This window comes from Notolepis coatsorum (genome assembly GCF_963971535.1).
Source record: "Notolepis coatsorum genome assembly, contig: SCAFFOLD_228, whole genome shotgun sequence".
Classification (NCBI taxonomy): Eukaryota; Metazoa; Chordata; class Actinopteri; order Aulopiformes; family Paralepididae; genus Notolepis; species Notolepis coatsorum.
In genome coordinates, this window is record NW_028169331.1 from 47,691 (window position 1) to 69,437 (window position 21,747).

At 44.0% G+C, this 21,747-nt stretch overlaps 1 protein-coding gene across 2 annotated transcripts in view; it reads left to right on the top strand.

The window, feature by feature from the left end:
• The first annotated feature begins 1,179 nt into the window (after positions 1 to 1,179).
• LOC311248738 (chloride channel protein 2-like) overlaps positions 1,180 to 21,747 on the top strand; it is a 154,980-nt gene continuing 134,412 nt past the window's right edge. For both annotated transcript variants that reach the window (XM_084339569.1, XM_084339570.1), the window contains exons 1-6: positions 1,180 to 1,279; positions 6,030 to 6,158; positions 6,330 to 6,463; positions 9,564 to 9,641; positions 19,902 to 19,980; positions 20,717 to 20,842. In XM_084339569.1, coding sequence (XP_084195695.1) covers positions 1,228 to 1,279; positions 6,030 to 6,158; positions 6,330 to 6,463; positions 9,564 to 9,641; positions 19,902 to 19,980; positions 20,717 to 20,842 — 598 coding nt within the window. In that variant the 5' untranslated portion in view covers positions 1,180 to 1,227. The remainder of the gene's footprint in view (positions 1,280 to 6,029; positions 6,159 to 6,329; positions 6,464 to 9,563; positions 9,642 to 19,901; positions 19,981 to 20,716; positions 20,843 to 21,747) is intronic.

Consider the following 21,747-nt stretch of genomic DNA (forward strand, 5'->3'; position numbering starts at 1 on the left):
ATTACCATGGAAACGGAGCTCACACAGACCCCGAAAACCCGAATTGGAAAAAGGTACCAGGCCTCAGTGTCCCGGCTAATATCAACATATCCCAGCTATCGTGTTGAGTGTTTATCGTAGTCTGGATATGAGCGTATCCCTGGCCATGGCATACTGTACTTAAAGGGATAGTTTGGAATTGTAGACATGAAGTGGAATGAAATTCGTGCCAGTAGTGTAACCGATGCGTAGCCATTAGCTGATTGGCCGATTCCCGCAGTCTGAGTGAGCCACGCAGCTTCAGAGAAGGCAGTTCATGGGGTCTGAGTGAGCCAGGCAGCTTCAGACAAGGCAGTGCATGGGGTCTGAGTGAGCCACGCAGCTTCAGACAAGGCAGTGCATGGGGTCTGAGTGAGCCACGCAGCTTCAGACAAGGCAGTGCATGGGGTCTGAGTGAGCCACGCAGCTTCAGACAAGGCAGTGCATGGGGTCTGAGTGAGCCACGCAGCTTCAGACAAGGCAGTGCATGGGGTCTGAGTGAGCCACGCAGCTTCAGACAAGGCAGTGCATGGGGTCTGAGTGAGCCACGCAGCTTCAGACAAGGCAGTGCATGGGGTCTGAGTGAGCCACGCAGCTTCAGACAAGGCAGTGCATGGGGTCTGGTAACAACAGGTTTTAATCCACAACATGCAGACAGATGTTTTAACCATCCACAGCAGTCCTTTTGTCTTTCCAGTGCTTGATTCTTCTCGCAGACCGACGCCATATCTTGGAAGGTCTATAGCGTTAATATATAGTTAATTACGTCGCTTTGAAACAAGAACCAAGCCTCAGAAATACATGAGGACTGTTGTGGATGGTTAAAACATTTGTCTGCATGTTGTGGTGTGGATTCAACTTGTTTTTTTGTTACGAAACCCTGTGTGCTGCCTTGTCTGAAGCTGCCCGGCTCGCTTGGAACACGACCAGAACATTGACCGCGGGTCTCGCTCAGTCAGCTAATGGCTACGCATCGTTTACACTACTGGCTAAGTAGTGAACTATCCATGAAGTATCCAGAATAATGCTGACGCATAGTGTGCATGTAAACACACCCGCTGTTGGGTAATGTAGTTCTGGTTCCATGTGTAGTCCTAACTATGTGTCCTGTGGTCTTCCCCTCCTGCAGTCTGGACGGTGCGCTGTCAGAAGTTCCTCATCTCGCGGGTGGGAGAGGACTGGATCTTCCTCATCCTCCTGGGACTGGTCATGGCTCTGGTCAGCTGGGTGGTCGACTTCTGCATAGCCATCTGTCTACAAGGTGAGGCAGGGAGGGAGGGAGGGATGGATGGATGGATGCTTAGATGGGACTGATGGATGAAGGGTTGTCCCTAGACTTTTGGAGCCCTAGGAATTCTTTTTTGGGGCCCTTCAGTTTTCTTTTAAATCAAATCTCCAGAGGGGTACATCTGTTAAATCAGATCTCCAGAGGGGTACAGCTGTTAAATCTGATCTCCAGAGGGGTACAGCTGTTAAATCAGATCTCCAGAGGGGTACAGTTGTTAAATCAGATATCCAGAGGGGTCCAGCTGTTAAATCAGATATCCAGAGGGACATGATGTTTGACATGATGATTGACGTTTCTAGGGGCCCTCTGATTACCTCACTGACCTCCCTACGACCAATTACATTAAAAACTAATGATTCTAATACTACTAACTTGACAGTCGCACTGAAATGTTCTACTTCAAATTAAATCTGTGATTAGGAAGGTGGGGCCTAAGCACAGTGTGTGCTCTGTCTAGTGGGTGGGACTAAAACACTAAACTTAAGTCAAGTCCTGGCTTTAGACAGAATCACAAACAGTGGTTTAAGTTATTTATATTTCAAACATGATTCATCCATCATTGCACACTAGTTAAATGACATGTTGTGCATGTATAAGTAACAATATGATGTGTTGGTCATGAATATGCAAATCGACAAAATGTCATGGACTCGTTTGACTCGAATCGCTGCAGCCCTACTGTGTATAAGGTGTGCAGTAGTTGAACACACACACACACACACACACACACACACACACACACACACACACACACACACACACACACACACACACACACACACACACACACATTGTCATTGTGGTGCTGCACCCCTACTGTATACCATTGGGAAAGCCCTGAGATTGTTATAGATGGATGGATGGATATGGACTTGTGTATAAGATATTCCTTTATTTTCCCTTGGGAACATGGATCATAGCAGCATGGGGAGGGGAGGTACAGGTACAGGTATGGGTAGGGTAATAGAGGAAAGCCATAAATATAGGCAATTAAATCAAATCAAATAAAATGTATTTGTAAGGCCCGACAACACACGTTAATGTCCCCATGGGCTGTACGCGTCTTCTTTAAACAAGTCAAGAAGAAACATCACAATAAATCAAGAACAAAACAAAACACCATAAAGGCCATGTGGAGGAGAGGAACCTTAGAAGGGCCGTTCAAGGGGCAGACACAGTAGACACAAAGGTGCAGATGAGGGTCTGCAGAAATGCATGGAGGAGCCATCTGTCAATGAAGTCATAATTGTCACATCAGAGCAACACATACATTTACATAATGGATCACCATTCAACGTTATTGAAGACTCTGTCCTGTGACTGATGAGTACTTGTGATTACTTCCTCTAATCATTCCGTAATTTATTTCTTCATTACCGTGTGTGTGCTTGCATGTGTGTATTGAGTGTGTTGTTTGTTTGAGAGGGACATGTGTGTATTGAGTGTGTTGTGTGTTTGTGGGAGAGGGACATGTGTGTGTTGTGTGTTTGTGGGAGAGGGACATGTGTGTATTGAGTGTGTTGTGTGTTTGTGGGAGAGGGACATGTGTGTATTGAGTGTGTTGTGTGTTTGTGGGAGAGGAACATGTGTGTATTGAGTGTGTTGTGTGTTTGTGGGAGAGGAACATGTGTGTATTGAGTGTGTTGTGTGTTTGTGGGAGAGGAACATGTGTGTGTTGTGTGTTTGTGGGAGAGGGACATGTGTGTATTGAGTGTGTTGTGTGTTTGTGGGAGAGGGACTTGTGTGTATTGAGTGTGTTGTGTGTTTGTGGGAGAGGAACATGTGTGTGTTGTGTGTTTGTGGGAGAGGAACATGTGTGTTGTGTGTTTGTGGGAGAGGAACATGTGTGTGTTGTGTGTTTGTGGGAGAGGGACATGTGTGTATTGAGTGTGTTGTGTGTTTGTGGGAGAGGGACATGTGTGTATTGAGTGTGTTGTGTGTTTGTGGGAGAGGGACATGTGTGTATTGAGTGTGTTGTGTGTTTGTGGGAGAGGGACATGTGTGTATTGAGTGTGTTGTGTGTTTGTGGGAGAGGAACTTGTGTGTATTGAGTGTGTTGTGTGTTTGTGGGAGAGGAACATGTGTGTATTGAGTGTGTTGTGTGTTTGTGGGAGAGGAACATGTGTGTATTGAGTGTGTTGTGTGTTTGTGGGAGAGGAACATGTGTGTATTGAGTGTGTTGTGTGTTTGTGGGAGAGGAACTTGTGTGTATTGAGTGTGTTGTGTGTTTGTGGGAGAGGAACATGTGTGTGTTGTGTGTTTGTGGGAGAGGAACATGTGTGTATTGAGTGTGTTGTGTGTTTGTGGGAGAGGAACATGTGTGTGTTGTGTGTTTGTGGGAGAGGGACATGTGTGTATTGAGTGTGTTGTGTGTTTGTGGGAGAGGGACATGTGTGTATTGAGTGTGTTGTGTGTTTGTGGGAGAGGGACATGTGTGTATTGAGTGTGTTGTGTGTTTGTGGGAGAGGGACATGTGTGTATTGAGTGTGTTGTGTGTTTGTGGGAGAGGAACTTGTGTGTATTGAGTGTGTTGTGTGTTTGTGGGAGAGGAACATGTGTGTATTGAGTGTGTTGTGTGTTTGTGGGAGAGGAACATGTGTGTATTGAGTGTGTTGTGTGTTTGTGGGAGAGGAACATGTGTGTATTGAGTGTGTTGTGTGTTTGTGGGAGAGAGACATGTGTGTATTGAGTGTGTTGTGTGTTTGTGGGAGAGGAACATGTGTGTATTGAGTGTGTTGTGTGTTTGTGGGAGAGGAACATGTGTGTGTTGTGTGTTTGTGGGAGAGGGACATGTGTGTATTGAGTGTGTTGTGTGTTTGTGGGAGAGGAACATGTGTGTGTTGTGTGTTTGTGGGAGAGGAACATGTGTGTATTGAGTGTGTTGTGTGTTTGTGGGAGAGGAACATGTGTGTGTTGTGTGTTTGTGGGAGAGGGACATGTGTGTATTGAGTGTGTTGTGTGTTTGTGGGAGAGGGACATGTGTGTATTGAGTGTGTTGTGTGTTTGTGGGAGAGGGACATGTGTGTATTGAGTGTGTTGTGTGTTTGTGGGAGAGGAACTTGTGTGTATTGAGTGTGTTGTGTGTTTGTGGGAGAGGAACATGTGTGTATTGAGTGTGTTGTGTGTTTGTGGGAGAGGAACATGTGTGTGTTGTGTGTTTGTGGGAGAGGGACATGTGTGTATTGAGTGTGTTGTGTGTTTGTGGGAGAGGGACATGTGTGTATTGAGTGTGTTGTGTGTTTGTGGGAGAGGGACATGTGTGTATTGAGTGTGTTGTGTGTTTGTGGGAGAGGGACATGTGTGTATTGAGTGTGTTGTGTGTTTGTGGGAGAGGGACATGTGTGTATTGAGTGTGTTGTGTGTTTGTGGGAGAGGGACATGTGTGTATTGAGTGTGTTTGTCTTTGCTGCACAACATGCACATGCTTGTGAGTAATGCAGAGACCGGGGACTGATGCACTCAGTATAAAGAGTGAGTCACCCCAAACTAAGACACTCATCCAGGTAAATCCACTCTCCTCCACACACACACACACACACACACACACACACACACACACACACACACACACACACACACACACACACACTTGGGTTCTCAACATGTTGTCTAGTAAATCCTGTGAGAAAGCCTCGAGGCCACGTTTCATCTCCGGTCTCTTAAAATCCCTGACACTAAGCTCACCCCATTTTGTGTCTGTGTGTGTGTGTGTTGGATGTACGTTATGGTACACACCAACATTATGGGAAATTAGCCTACAGTCTTCTCCAGAGTCGGACAAGAAGATGGAAGTGGATATGGACCACTAGCCTAGCCAAACACACCTCTCCCGGAGTTTTAAGCTAGGCTAGTGGTCCGTATCCTCTTCCATTCATTTGTGCTGAGCTAGGCTAGCTTGCAGCCGGATAGCTTTCTACTGAACGCACAGAGAGGAGATTGGTCCATCTTCTTGTCCGACTCTGGAGAAGACGGTAAGCACATTTCCCATATTGTTGGTGTGCCCCTTTAGGTTAAGGGTTACAGTAGGTTATTCTAGGTTTATGTTAAGGGTTACAGTAGGTTATTCTAGGTTTACGTTAAGGTTAGGTTAAGGGTTACAGTAGGTTATTCTCGGTTTACATTAAGGTTAGGTTAAGGGTTACAGTAGGTTATTCTAGGTTTACATTAAGGTTAGGTTAAGGGTTACAGTAGGTTATTCTAGGTTTACATTAAGGTTAGGTTAAGGGTTACAGTAGGTTATTCTAGGTTTACATTAAGGTTAGGTTAAGGGTTACAGTAGGTTATTCTAGGTTTACGTTAAAGTTAGGTTAAGGGTTACAGTAGGTTATTCTAGGTTTACATTAAGGTTAGTTAAGGCTTACAGTAGGTTATTTTAGGTTAAGGTTAGGTTAAGGGTTACAGTAGGTTAGGGTAAGGAGTTGGGGAATTAATTTAAGTCTAAGGAATGTCCCTACAACACGTGAAAACATGGCTGTGTGTGTTTATGTGAATTTGATCATGGTTTATGTGCCTACTCTGTGTGGGTGTGTGTGTGCATGTGTGAGTGTATTGGTTATGTTTATACATCTGACTGTGTGTGTGTGTGTGTGTGTGTGTGTGTGTGTGTGTGTGTGTGTGGTCTATATAGTGTAGTATAATGTCTATATGGTATAGTATCATAATTGAATCAGTGAGTTCAAATAAAGCATTTAAAATGTGTGTGTGTGTATGTGTGTGTCCACAGCACAGAAGTGGATGTACGGGGGCCTAGACAGCAATGTGTTCCTGCAGTATCTGGCCTGGGTCACCTATCCCGTGGTCCTCATCACCTTCTCGGCTGGCTTCACCCAGATCCTCGCTCCGCAGGCCGTCGGTACGACACACACACACACCTACCCACACAAACACACACCCACACACACCTACACACACCTACACACACACACACACACACACACCTACACACACACACACCTACACACACACACCTACACACACACACACACACACACAGAGACTAACCCCCTGCTGTGCTGCATTCTAGGTTCAGGTATCCCAGAGATGAAGACCATCCTGCGTGGCGTGGTGCTGAAAGAATACCTCACCTTCAAAACCTTCGTGGCCAAAGTCATCGGACTCACCTGTGCCCTGGGCAGCGGCATGCCTCTGGGCAAGGAGGTAACACACACACACACACACACACACACACACACACACCTACACACCTACACACCTACACACACACACACACACACATATAAATACTGATATTTGTGAGTAAAGCACATTCTGATATCTACATATCAGCCGATATTTGCAGGCATTTTTAGCAAGGATCCCTCAAATTTGGTTGTGAAGAAGCTGTGACAATGATATGTACTGGCTCGCCTGTTTGAGGTGGTCTCAGCCAAGTGAACTCAGGATCAGTTCGTTTGAAAGCAGGGAAATACCCTAGAAATCGTGCTTGTAATGAAGAAAGTATTTGAAATAGCCAAATAATGTTGTGATACTAAACAAATTCCTCGTATGCATAATTCAGATGACCGTAGCCTACAGTGGCGCATAATTCATTATTGACAGTGAATTGGAAAACTTATAGTAGCCCATTTCATAACAGTTGTGCAACAAGTCAAGGTGGAGATCACTTGATTTGTTTTTGTTCACATAATCTCCCATTTACCAAAAAGACAAAAAAAACTGCATTTATCTCACAATTTCCACAAATGTTCTGTAAAATCAACATACTGTCCTGAATTTGCATCATGTGTTAGTCAATACATACAAGGAACTGTACAGAAGAATCAAAGATCAGGGGAAAATATAATAATATATATAAATGATAAAGACATTTGTGCACAAACCTCTGGAGTCACATGTACCCCCTGCGGGCCTGGGATTGAATCCCACAATAACCGTCCTGTGTCTCCCTCTCAGCCTTCCTACTGCCTCAATATAGAACCTTCTCTCTGTGTCTCTCTCAGCCTTCCTACTGTCTCAATAAAGAACCTTCTCTCTGTGTCTCTCTCAGCCTTCCTACTGTCTCAATAAAGAACATTCTCCCCTGTCTCCCTCTCAGCCTTCCTACTGTATCAATAAAGAACCTTATCGCTGTGTCTCTCTCAGCCATCCTACTGTCTCAATAAAGAACATTCTCTCCTGTGTCTCCCTCTCAGCCATCCTACTGTCTCAATAAAGAACCTTCTCTCTGTGTCTCCCTCTCAGCCTTCCTACTGTCTCAATAAAGAACATTCTCTCCTGTGTCTCCCTCTCAGCCTTCCTACTGTCTCAATAAAGAACCTTCTCTCTGTGTCTCCCTCTCAGCCATCCTACTGTCTCAATAAAGAACATTCTCTCCTGTGTCTCCCTCTCAGCCTTCCTACTGTCTCAATAAAGAACCTTCTCTCTGTGTCTCCCTCTCAGCCTTCCTACTGTCTCAATAAAGAACCTTCTCTCCTGTGTCTCCCTCTCAGCCTTCCTACTGTCTCAATAAAGAACCTTCTCTCTGTGTCTCCCTCTCAGCCTTCCTACTGTCTCAATGGAGATAATTTACATTTATTTCAAAAAAGGAAAAACCAAACATCATAATGAGAGGCAAGGGAACAAATAAAGAAAGTATTTGTTATTATTTGAGAAAAACAACATTGGGTAAGAATCCCAGCACTTTTTCAGTGTGTTTAACCCTCCCAACACCCGCAGCCAACCACCTTCCAGAAGTCTCTCACGCTGTCAGGTTGTGTATGAGATTTTCTCTGTTCAGATTTGTCCTCAAAACCTGCGTTTGCTGCTTCTCCTATGATGTTTCCTATGAATTAGCATGAGATCAGGCGGCACGTTCATCGTCTCCGCACGGCACATGTGGTTCAAAGCACAGAACATGATGCACCAGTAGTTTGGAACCACTCAGGACACACACACACACACACACACACACACACACACACACACACACACACACACACACACACACACACACACACACACACACAAACACTTGCGCGCGCCACATGACAGCCGCAGAGCATAGTCCAAGCTGACAACTCTCAAAGTCAATCAGTTAATCAATATACAATTCATATGACAAGGGGCCCTCGGACATGTGCATACATACACACACACACACACACACACACACACACACACACACACACACACATAAACGTCACTGTACACACACTCATGCACACAACGCATCATTGTTTCTTATAATATCACTCTCACACACACACACACACACACACACACACACACTCTCACTCACACACACACTCTCACTCACACACACACACTCTCTTTCACTCTCACACACACAATCTCTTTACTCTCACACACACACACACAAGGGACTGGTTGGCATTTCATATTTTTCTTATTGAGGTATTTTCCTCTGCCCTGGTCTCATTCAATGGGGAAAGAAGGAAATGGAGGCATGGTAGAAGAGAGGAATTCTCAGGGAGCGACTGGAGAAAGAGAGAAAAAAGTTTTTTCTCTCAATTATTGATGAATTTTTTTTGGGGGGGGAACTAGCGCACTTTGCGGCTGTTTATAACCCGAGGACTACTCACAGGTGTGTGTGTGTGTGTGTGGGCAAAATGTACTGTAAATCAATGCCTAACCCAGTTATTTTAGCTGTAAAAGGAATTGAGGAACGCCCCAAGGCATGCGGCCTACGCTACGAGACGCACACCCACACCGACACACACCCACGCTGACGCACGCACAGCACACATGGTTCCGCAGGCTTTCCTATTGTGTAGCATTACATTAATCTCCTGCTAGTTGAGATTCTACGCGTGTCTCTCTGCTCCTTCAACGTATCGCCCACGTCTCACTCGTCACCAGTCCCTTTGCTTTTTAATCCTGTTCCTGTTCCGTCCCCTTCCTCCTCCTATGAATGTCAATATCGCTGCTGTCGGGACAAAACCTTATAACTCCAAAAACCCAACTTTTCAGCAGATGAAAAAAACTAACACAGATTTGAGGGTGAATAGAGTTAGGAGGTTTAGACAGATGATCGGTTTAATGCTTTCCCATTGTTTAAACTTTGTAAAACCCACACACACATATGGAGGATGATCTACGGGGTTGATTTATATAATAAAAAAAAAATTCAAAAAATGGAGTTATGAGGTTTTGTTCCGACAGCAGCGATATGGAGAATGCACTTTTTTGAAAGCATGTGATATTTCATGTTTCTCTCTCTCTCTCTCTTTCTCTTTCTCTTTCTCTTTCTCTTTATCTCTCTCTCTCTCTCTCTCCTCTCTCTCTCTCTCTCTCTCAGGGTCCGTTTGTGCACATCGCCAGCTTGTGTGCCGCACTGCTCAGCAAGTTCATGTCACTATTCGGTGGAATTTATGAGGTGACTATCTCTCACTCACATGCACACTGTTAGTGTATTGATTCTATTACTGTCTTTCTTAACTTCTTAAGCCATATTTTCAGAAAATTCGCCTAAAAGTACAAGTAAATGAAGGAAGATCTACCAGGTCCATTTGCATGTTATTGGTATCTAGGGACATCTATGTACCTCAGGGAATGTATTCACAGTGTCAGAAATAGTGTGTCTGTTACTATGCTTGAGTAAATTGTAATAAACCAAAGGGGAATATCGATTATTATTATTATTATTATTATTATTATTATTATTATTATTATTATTATTATTATTATTATTATTATTATTATTATTATTATTATTATTATTATAAATTTTTTCCAAGCAAATTAATAAAGGGCAGATGATTTACAGGTTTTTTTGTAGATAAAGTACTGAATTTTGCCATCTGGACGCATGCAATTTGAAATATTAATATAGAATATCAGGCCTATAAATTACCTTATTATGGCCAAGTCATACATCTATGGATCGGGCCAAATCTCCTCTTTCCAATGGCAGAGTTAAATCTGGATTTAGTACCACCAGGTGCCCGGTACAGGGCAGCAAAGACTGTCTACTGTAAGTACAGTTACTTTTGTATAATCTCCATAGTTCCGCCATTTTTTCACCAGATTGCGACGTGTTTTTTTTTGTAGACGTTCACAGAAAGGTAAAGAAACAATAATGCATTGTTTTTTATGTTAATAACGTTCAGGTTTGTTCGACCCGTGAGATATAATCACGAAAATCACTGCAATATTATTTGTTCACGCCAGCTGGCTCCAGTTTTGACGGCTGGTGTGAGCTGGTAGTGTAGTTTTATGAAATGTCGATGGGTCCCTGGGTCTCCTATTTCTTAGGACTACAACGATTTCATGACGGCATCATGTCCTCGTATCTAAATCATCCGGTTTCCGATGCAATGTTCTGAGATTTTTAGAAACTCATATTTCGCTAATAACACTTAAAATCACAAACATAGTGCTTGAAAATATACACATTGACTGCTATTTTGATAGGGTTAGGGTCTTTACTCTTGGCTACATTTGAAAAAGAAATGCGACAGTAATTAATACGGACTGTATTGATCTATTTATGATGTGAAATAAATCTCGGACAGATACCAGGCCGATCAGGCTTAAGGGGTTAAAGGGGCCCGTTATTCATTTTGCACATAATATCAAAGTTTGTTTTATACATTAATGTGTTTGAATACGTCCAACTGAAATTATGTAGATACAAAAAATCCATATAGCAATTTATTTCATCCATCATTTCAGCTGAGCTGTAATTAACACAACACACCTGAGAACACCTGACCCTGTATTTATCAAGTGTCTCAAAGTACTGATCTGAGACCAGCTTGGCTCCTAAATTACAGTGCAGTGTATGATCATGTGACCTGATCACTGATCCTACTCCAACTCCTATGGTAAATATAAGAGATGTCAGCAGTGTCCTGCTACACACACACACACACAAGTGTTGTCACGATACTGGAATTTCGACTTCGATACGATACCTTGAAAAGTATCGATACTTCGATATTATTTCGATATAAAAAAAAATATATATATATATAATTTTTTTTTTTTTTTTTTAACAAATTTAGCTTCAAATTTAGCTTCTCTCTGGTACTATAAGAGAAGATAAATATAACAATTTTAAAACCCTTTGTTTATCTTTAGATCATACATTTAAAAATAACTGTTCATCTCACTTCAATCATTTTTATTGCAAATGCAGAACATGGTATTTTCTCAAGCAGACAGATGTAAACACTGTAATCTGTGTTGCATGTACCTGACAAACTGAACTGTTTATATTACAGTTTCGTTTTTATTAAAGAGAGAGAGAGAGAGAGAGAGAGAGAGAGAGAGAGAGAGAGAGAGAGAGAGAGAGAGAGAGAGAGAGAGAGAGAGAGAGAGAGAGAGAGAGAGAGAGAGAGAGAGAGAGAGAGAGAGAGAGAGAGAGAGAGAGAGAGGAGAGAGAGAGAGAGAGAGAGAGAGAGAGAGAGAGAGAGAGAGAGAGAGAGAGAGAGAGAGAGAGAGAGAGAGAGAGAGAGAGAGAGAGAGAGAGAGAGAGAGAATGCTCGGAGCATTTTAGTAACGTTACATTTTCAACAAGATTGCTGCTATTTAAACACTTGATGGAAACGGGGTAACGTTAACCTTATGTTGACTGTAGTATTGTATGACCTCGACATAACGTTTAAACGTTAACGTTACTCCGTTACCATGCAGTAATTATACAAGTAGCCAGCTAAGCTAACGGAGCTAGCAGTAGCTAACGTTAGCTGGTAGCTGTAACTGTAACGTTACAACGAATCAGCTGTTGATATTATGCGCCATCAGTAGACAACGTATCATGTATTAAACTAGAGTTAATGGTTTAATGCTTCAGTCACAGTGACGTTGAAAGAGCAGCTGTCACGAACCTCTTTCATTTCTTTATGGAGATCGGCGCTGGCACAAGTTGCGGAGGCTCTGCATTTACCATCTTCAGCTAAAATGTTTGTTTACTAACTGAAGAAGACGGCTCTCTGTGACTCTGTGAGGGGGAGGGCTGGACTCGGAGGAGCCGGAGGGGCAAGCGCGCTCTGAACAGCGCGTCAACAACTTGCGGTAGAACACTCGCCAGCTGGTACCGATACTGCAGAAAGTATCGGTACTTCGGGAAATGAGTATCGAAGCCGTTTTAAATATTCAGTATCGATATGTATCGATACTTCGATATTTTTGACAACACTAACACACACACACACACACACACTCTCTCTCTCTCTATCTCTCTCTCTCTCTCTCTCTCTCTCTCTCTCTCTCTCTCTCTCTCTCTCTCTTGTTTTCTCTGTGAGGAAGTTTGAATCAATGTTTCTCTGTTTGCAGAGCACAGTCACAAGTGTGCACACACACTTTTATCCTCAGAGAATTGAGCCCAAAATACAAAATAAATAAACATGCAATTTTTTTCATATATACCTGAATATTTAAAGAGGAGACATGAAGTTGAAAGAGATGGACTTGATTCACATTTGAAGGAGGGATGAAGGGAGGGGGGGAGGGGGCTAGCTTGGGGAGCAGAGGAGTGAAAATATTTTCCGCCATCTCCAGTTTCTCTCTCTTTCTCTTTGAAAAGTCCTCTCCTCCTCTCAGGCTATTCTCATTCTCTTAGTAGCATTTCCTATGAATGTGCCTGTTCCCCAGCACTAACCATGACCCTAATCTTAACCTGTCCCCTTACCTTAACCTAAACCACATCATAATAACCTAAACCTAACCATAATCTAACCCTAACCTAACGTTGACCAGAATGTTAAAAGTCATGGAGAAGTGGCAGTGGGAGAACAGTTTGTAGGAAATGCTAGGATGCGCAACTTTTCATTGCACGTGCTACGAGGTCCTCACGGGAACACGTTGCTCCTCATTTCCTCTCGTCTCCCCTCATCTCTCCCCCTCCTCCTCATTTCCTCTCTCCTCTCCTCTGCGCATCATCTCCTCTTTTCTTCTCCCCTCATCTCATCTCCTCTCCCCTCCTCTGTCATCCCTCTCATCCCTTTCTCCTCTCCTCTCTCTCTATCCTCTACTGTGCTCCTCTTATCCTTTCATATCAGCTTAGGGGGGTCTTGAGGGATGGAGAGATGGGGTTATGGGAGAGAGAGAGAAAGGGAGAGCCTGTTCCATATCCCCCCCCATCCCCCCAAAGTCTGTATGTGTTCCTGTCTATGTCTGTCTGCCTGTCTTATCAGTCTCTGCTTCTTTTACTTCCTCTATCCCTCCATCTCTATCCCCCTATCCCCCTATCGGTCTCCCTCCATCTCTCTCTCCCCTCGCTACTATACCCCTATTCCCACGTTTGTCTCTCTCTCTACCGCTCTTTCTTTCCCTGTCCCTCTCATCGGTCTGCCTCCTCTTTATCTTTCTTATCTACCTCTCACCATTGTCTCCCTGAAGCCCTCTTTCTCTCTCTCTTTCCTTCCCCCCGTTCTCCCACTTCCCCCTCTTCCCCTAGAGTCCTGTGTTTTGTGCTGCATTATGGCATAATATTAAGTGTGTGTGTGTGTGTGTGTGTGTGTGTGCGCGTGTGTGTGTGTGTGTGTGTGTGTGTGTGTGTGTGTGTGTGTGTGTGTGTGTGTGTGTGTGTGTGTGTGTGTGTGTGTGTGTGTGTGTGTGTGTGTGTGTGTGTGTGTGTGTGTGTGTGTGGAGCCCCTCTGCAGCAGTGTCTGTTCCTCTTCAGAGTTTGAAGTACAGTATGCAAATGTCTGCTCATAGCCTGCAGGCTCTGTGTCCACTAGTGTCCCAGCATGCACTTAGAACCCTAATGGAGTACCACAGTGTCACACTTAATAGGAGAGGGAGAAGCATGCACACACACACAGCACACACACATCAATCCAAAATGGCCTAAAGGTAGAGAGGCTGGCCACATTGTGAAAAGGTGGCTGGTTTGATCCCTAGCACACGGTCAAAAGGGCACATCCCAGTTGTAAGCTCCTGACTGAAGGGTGGGTGGTGGTGTCGCTACAGTGCCCCCAATCGCTGCCGAGGTGCCCATGAGCTATACTCCTGCAGTGACACTTTGTCGATGACATGTTTTGTTTGGGACTGTGTGGATCTGATGCACTTCAGTTTAATTTCAATTGCCGTGTGTAAATTACCTTAAATTACCTGTAAAATACCTTAGTCCTGGAGCAACTCCGCCCGGTGACCAAACCCCACCTAGACCCACTCCAGTTCGCCTACCAGCCCCGACTGGGGGTAGAGGATTCTGTCATCTACCTGCTGAACCGAGCTTACACTCACCTAGACAAGCCGGGGAGCACTGTGAGAGTCATGTTCTTTGACTTCTCCAGTGCTTTTGATACCATAAGGCCTGGGCTGCTGGGTGAGTTTTGGAGGCGATGCAGGTAGAGGCCCCCCTGGTGTCCTGGGTTGTGGACTATCTGACGGGCAGACCACAGTACGTGCGCCTACGGAGCTGTGTGTCAGACAGACTGGTCAGCAACACCAGGGCCCCGCAGGGGACAGTCCTCTCTCCCTTCCTCTTCACTGTCTACACCAACAACTTCCACTATCGGTCAGAGTCCTGCCACCTTCAGAAGTTTTCTGATGACTCTGCGATAGTGGGATGTATAAAGGACGGTGACGAGAGGGAATACCGGGAACTGGTAGTGGACTTCGTCACATGGTGCGATAAAAGCCACCTGCAAGGAACTGGTTGTGGAGCTGGGGAGGAGGAGGAGTGCACCTGTGACCCCCGTTTCCATCAGGGGAGTTGATGTGGACATGGTTGAGGTGTACAAATATCTCGGTGTGCACATCGACAACAAACTGAACGGGTCAAAACACACAGAGGCACTGTACAAGAAGGGCCAGAGCCGACTCTACTTCCTCAGAAGGCTGAGATCCTTCAATGTCTGTACAAGGATGTTGAGGATGTTCTATGAGTCGGTGGTGGCGGGCGCCTTCTTGTACGCTGTGACCTGCTGGGGCAGCGGACTGAGAGCAGGGGACACAACCAGGCTGGATAAGCTGGTCAGGAAGGCCAGTAGCGTGGTTGGGGTGGAGCTGGACTCCCTAGCGAGGGTGGCGGAGAGGAGGAGCCTTGCTAAGCTCCAGGCCATCAGGGAAAACCCCTCCCATCCACTATACACAGACTTGGCTGACAGGAGGAGCATGTTCAGTGCTAGGCTCACACTACCCAAATGCAGCACTGAATGGCACAGGAAGTCCTTCATTCCAACAGCCATCAGACTATACAATGCATCACTGTGCCTCCAGGCTCCACAACAGGGGGCAGCGACTGCTGCCAGACATTGACCTAGGACTAATAGGAACCCAAGGAGGACAATAACACTACCTTAGGCATACTGCACCTTATGTGGATACTGTGATACTGTGAATAATGTATATTTCAGTTAGTTAGATAGTCAATTATAACACTACCTGATAGAGGTGCACCGATATATCAGTCGGGTATCTGTATCGGCCGATAAGTGCCTTGTTGACTGCTATCGGCCTATCGGCCGATAAGCTCAAATGTGCCGATAGCAGTCGCCGATAAATAACCATCAATGTGTAGCGTCAAAAGGCAAAAAAAAAAAAGGTTCACTCGCGACCTACCTGCACAACGCCCGCCGTCCCCCACACACACACACAATGAAGCTACTGCATCAAAGTAACTACTTATGATTAACAAGGCATTCGTTTTGTGGCATTAACGTTATATAGTTAGTGTTACACGGACAATAACATCAGCATATTATTATTACCCATAGCAGCAAGGCATTACTCCGAGTCCGTTCATAGCTCAGTTCCATTCCGTTGCTCATTCCGTACCCAACTACCCACTACTAGTTAGTTAGCACCATCCAGGCATCAACGTGAGCTCCCGGTACGGTAGCTAGTTAGTTAGCACCATCCAGGCATCAACGTGAGCTCCCGGTACGGTAGCTAGTTAGTTAATAACGTTATATAGTTAGTGTTACACGTTCAATATAACATCAGCATATTATTTACCCGAACACAGCAAGTAAGCAAGGCATTATTCCGTTCATAGCTCGGTTCCATTCCGTTGCTCATTCCGTACCAAACTACCCATTCTGCAATCTGTTAACACTTTGGCTGCCATGGGTTAAATTAATGATATACCATAGATTGCCAGCGCTATTTGTCTATGGAGAACGTCCCCTTCTTTGCAGGGCTATAACTTTTTAAATTCTATTGCTACATTGCCATTATTAGGGCCCATTCAAAGTCCTATATGTATTGTTCATTGTGTAGCAACGTTAAACTTTTTCATTCACATATTCATAGTAAAGTATGGTCTAATGTATAAGTATGTTTTCATCTCTTTCTGCAACTTTCTCCAGAACGTGATATATAGCCCCAAATGCATTATATTGATGATGAAATACAGTTTGATGGCAATCAGCGCGATATAAAAAATTCCAACTAGACGTACTTCTAGAAGTTACTACACGTCATCTGATGTTGACCGGATGGGCGAGGGGGCGTTTATAATTCCGTGGGCAGCGTTATACCAATCATCTAATGTGGGTCAAATGTTGATAAAAGCAGTTAGTATCGAAGATGGTAACGTTACACGCTGAAACTCACCCCAGTCTCCGCGCGCCGTTGGGCGATCATCGTCGAGTAGAAATTTTATCATTATGGGATATATTATTACCCGGTCCATCTCCAGCTTGTATAATGGTATATACGTCCAAATCATGTTGTTTATCGAGTTATTGGCAATCGATCGCTATGTAGAGTGACGAGCTAGAGTGCCGGAACCTATCCCGAGTGGCCGGAAGCAATAGGGCCGACCAGCAAAACCTCTACTGCGCTTCCTGTTAAGCAGTTGCGCCGATCGGCCACCAGATGGCGCTCCTGAACCGCCAGAGAGCTCAGTGGGTCCTGCTGGTGAATCTCAGGCCAGCGGAGGGGGAATATGAATCCGATTCCAGATTTTTGAAATATTGATATAAGGACGCTGTACAGCGTCCCCCGGCAACTTTAGCATCGCCAGCAAAGACGTTGTAAATCGTTTTTAGGCAGTCAAAGTGTTAATAACGTTTTCAACCAGACAAATGTATAGAAAGGCTTTGTTTTATTATAACATTTGTTGCAGTAAAATCATTATGTCTCATTTGGTCATGCTGTGGAGCGCTGGTCGGCGGGCCGGGCAGCTAAGGTATTAGCTACGTTAAGTTTGTTGTGATGTGCTCTCGAGTGAGTCGCAAGCAGATCAATGGCGGCATGCCCGAAAGTAGAAAATTAATAAACGCTTGCCGATTGGTGGTAAGAACAGCAGGAGGTGGGTGCTAGCGGTGTGGCATAATTGGCCGAATCGACTGTCAATCAAAATGGTTCCATTGCATTGGTTGAAAGCTCTGGTTGAGAGAATAGTATCCCGCTGCAGGCCGCCAGAATGGTTCCATTGCATTGGTTGAAAGCTCTGGTTGAGAAAATAGTATCCCTCTGCAGGCCGCCAGACGATACTGGGAGAGAGATAGTAGATACCATAAACATATTTCTTGATGTTTCCTTTTTTTAAGTAAGTAAAGAGGCCTACAAATACAAACATACACATACAAATATACAGTAGTTTCATAAAAAAAATTAAAATAAAAAAATACAAATACTTATATACAAATATCGGTATCGGCCGATAGTGTTAGTTGAACAATCGGTATCGGTATCGGTGGCCAATTTTCATATTGGTGCATCCCTACTACCTGATGCATACTGCACCTTATGTGACACTGTGAATACTGTGAATATATATTTCAGTTAGTTAGATAGTAAATTATATTGACATTTGTTTACACAGCTTGTGTTGTTTTTACTACCTGTACCCCCCCCCCTTCCCACATGCTGCTATGATGCCTCTCAGTATATTTTTACTGTATTTATTTACTGTATATTTTATTCCATTTTATTCTATTTGAATCTACTCTTATCCTAGGCAACTTGATTTGATTTGTTTTATTATTCTAATTCGTGACCTGTTCTGTCTAAATGTTTAAATGTTGAGCGATTTGCAGTGTCAAATTTCCCACGGGATAATAAAAGTATTTCTATTCTATATTCTATAATGGACACACACACACACACTAAAGTGTATGTCTTCAGCGCAACGCTGCCTGTATGAGTCCAGTCTCAGGGACCAGGTTAACGTCTGACATTTCAGAGGGTGCAAACTATATTTTGCAGCATGCACCACACCCCTTCATCTCATCCAACACAGTCAGTCTGCTGTCAATCAAGTTTTTTCATTCCCATTATGTTACTATGGAACTTGGTTGTGGTGTGTGTGTGTTTGAAGTACAGTTTGTACAAATGTCTGCTTATTGGCAGGGTGTTGGTGTCCCAGCATGCACTTACTCCAGAGACCAATGGAGTACCGCAGTATCACACTTTATATGCACACACACATGTTGGCACATTGGCATGGTCGCCTTCGCCGCCAGTGTGTGAATGTGAGGCATATGTTGTAAAGCGCTTTGGATAAAAGCGTTGTAGAAATGCAGTCCATTTACCATTTATATACATACGCTTGCACAACCTCAAACACACACTCCTGAAATGTCTGAACCAGGGTTGGCTTCAGTTTACTTGTAATTAATGTATTAACTATAGATCATTCATTCTCAATTGTAATACTTAACAAAATACAAATAAAAATCCTGAATTGAAAGATGAACTCAATTAATTGATGTGTGGGCGTTGCCTGTCCCAATATCCATGTTTCTGGGATCTGAAGCTTCAGTAGTAATGACCATGACTGGAAGCCTCGTTCCTGTGCAAAAGTTTCAATGCAGTGAGTAAATGAGAGCAATGTGTTAGATTTAGGTTTTCAGAAAGATTTTCTATAAGCTATTTCTCACACTGAAAAGTCTTCTCCTCATCTCCTCCCTTCCTCTCCTCTCATATTTATCCTCCCCTTCCTTTATCTTCTCTCAGATGGAAGCACATTTTGGAGTGGTAAAAGAAAAGACTCAACCAAAAAAAGCATTAGAATAGTGATTTTGACATTGATCACCATGGCAACGATTGAAGCTTAGAAGAATGTGGGTCAGCCGCTCTCGCTCTCTCGCTCTCTCTCTCTCTCTCTCTCTCTCTCTCTCTCTCTCTCCTCTCTCCCTCTCTCCCTCTCTCCCTCTCTCCCTCTCTCCCTCTCTCCCTCTCTCCCTCTCACACACTCACTCACTCACTCTAAAGTTTGTTTCCCACTACCTTGCTGCATTCAGGACCCCAGCCTAATAGGGGCCAAGGTAAGGTCAGGTCGGGGGGAAAACCACATTTCCCAGCATGCATCCCCCCATCTCCAGAATGTCATCCCATCTTTCCTTGCACAGTCATAAAAACACGCAGTTCCATCCTTCTTTTTCTTTTCAATTGGTATTTACACTATGACTTGTTGGTCTATTGATGGATGTTTCATCATTTTGTTTGTTTTGTTCAGGTCAGGTGTGTCTGCGGTTTTAATGCTGCTTGCTGCATGGGAAATAATCAAACTTCTGTCCTATAGTGTTAGGTCCTACTTTTACACAGCGATGGTTTGAATGCATTTTCTGTTTCATAACGATGCCTTCCTTTTTGGACATTTATTTGAAATTATTTGGTATCATATTCCACCGTCATTGTCATCGTTGTTTTGCTGTGAAATAATCTTGAATTGCATTCATTATATGAAATGTGCTACAGACCGATTGAGTCATAATGTTCCTGTGTGTTTCAGAATGAGTCGAGGAACATCGAGATGTTGGCAGCAGCCTGCGCAGTGGGGGTGGGATGCTGTTTCGCTGCCCCCATAGGAGGCGAGTCTCCTCTACTCTGCTCTCTGCTCCAAAAACATACATGTGTTGTGGACAGAAATACCCAGTGCTGTGGTCCAGTGGTGAGGTGTAGCAGTGTGACACCGCCAGCCTATATAAGTCAACTAGGCTGATAGTTGGCTATATATATAAGAGATGGGTGTGCTTGCCTCTGCCCTTGACCACACTACCACTCCTGTCACACATCCAGTATAGTGTACTATCCAATTACAGCCTGAACTCGCTTAGAAACCCTTACCTTAACCACACTGTTGCCTCTAACTAACTATTCAAACCCTAACTTTATATCTTATCCATAACCGTTAAATCTTAAAAGGAACCATCATCATAGTATTGCTGTATGTGGTTGGTTTAGGATAGTGGTTTGTTTTGGACTTGCTGATACTAAACGTAAACGCATGACTTCCTAGTCGATTAGTACTATATTTTACGCTTTCTGATGAGACCTTGTTGCCAAATTAAGAGCTTTTAGGGCTGTTTTTTGGCCTATTTTTTTTTTACGCCTATTATTCCTGTGCCAAGATATTTCTGGACTACAGGCTACATGTCCGTCAAACAGATTAGTACGTTTTCTTCACTCCATGAGTGAAGATGTTATTACAAAGTGTACACAGTGTCTTAATAGGACAACCGAGTAAGTTACTCTATAATTAAGTAAATAAACTAAATCTTTGAATCCCTCTCTTCTGTGATGTGTGTGTGTGTGTGTGTGTTCCAGGTGTGCTGTTCAGTATTGAGGTAACGTCAACGTTCTTTGCAGTGAGGAACTATTGGAGAGGCTTCTTCGCTGCTACCTTCAGTGCCTTCATCTTCAGAGTCCTGGCTGTGTGGAACAGAGATGAGGGTATTTTGTGTGTGTGTGTTGTGTGTGTGTGGGCAGTCACGTAAGTGTGATCATGTAAGAGAGAGTACTAGTTATTGTAAGCGGCCTTCCAGCTCTGTAAATGTATGAAGGGCCACAAGCTGTAGTGCAATCCATATAACATTTAGACCTTACCTGAAATGATGTTCCAGAACCCACCTCACCCCTGCCCACTTTGACAACCTAGGATGGCTTAGAGTAGACGACAGAGTACAGCAACTTGCAATGGGCCTGGTCTACAAGATACACTATACGACTAAGGTACCCATGTACATGTCAAAATACCTCCCAAAGGTCAGTGAATACCACAACCACTACACCAGAGGAAGCTCAACAAATCATGTTAAACCCAGATTCGGCTCAAACAAGGGACTAAACACGTTTCGCAATTATGCCACATCAATGTGGAACGCCCTACCCAAAGCTGTAAAGGAATGTGAATCCCTACCCACATTCAAAACCGCTCTTAAAGAGCACCTACGGGAGGCTGCAATTCGAAACTGGCCACCGTAAATGCCCAAAACCCCCACCACCTCCTAATAGACAGTCTCCTCCCCACCGCATGTATATATTCCCTCCCCGCCGTATGTATATTTCTCTCCCACCCACCCACCCCCTCCTAATGTACAGTCCCCTCCCCATCATATGTATATACCAGGGGTAGGCAACCCTAGGCACGCGTGCCTGCATAGGCACGCGGGGGCATTTGCATAGGCACAGGGGGCAGCATAAAAAAAAAATTATAATTATATTTTTTTTGTCTTTTTTTTTTGCTTTGAAATATTATAGTGAAATATTTTGCACTGTTGTCGCATTTATCTTGTTGAAATCATCCCACAGGTTCTTTTTACTACCACATATTTAATTGAGACCCTTTATTTGTTTAT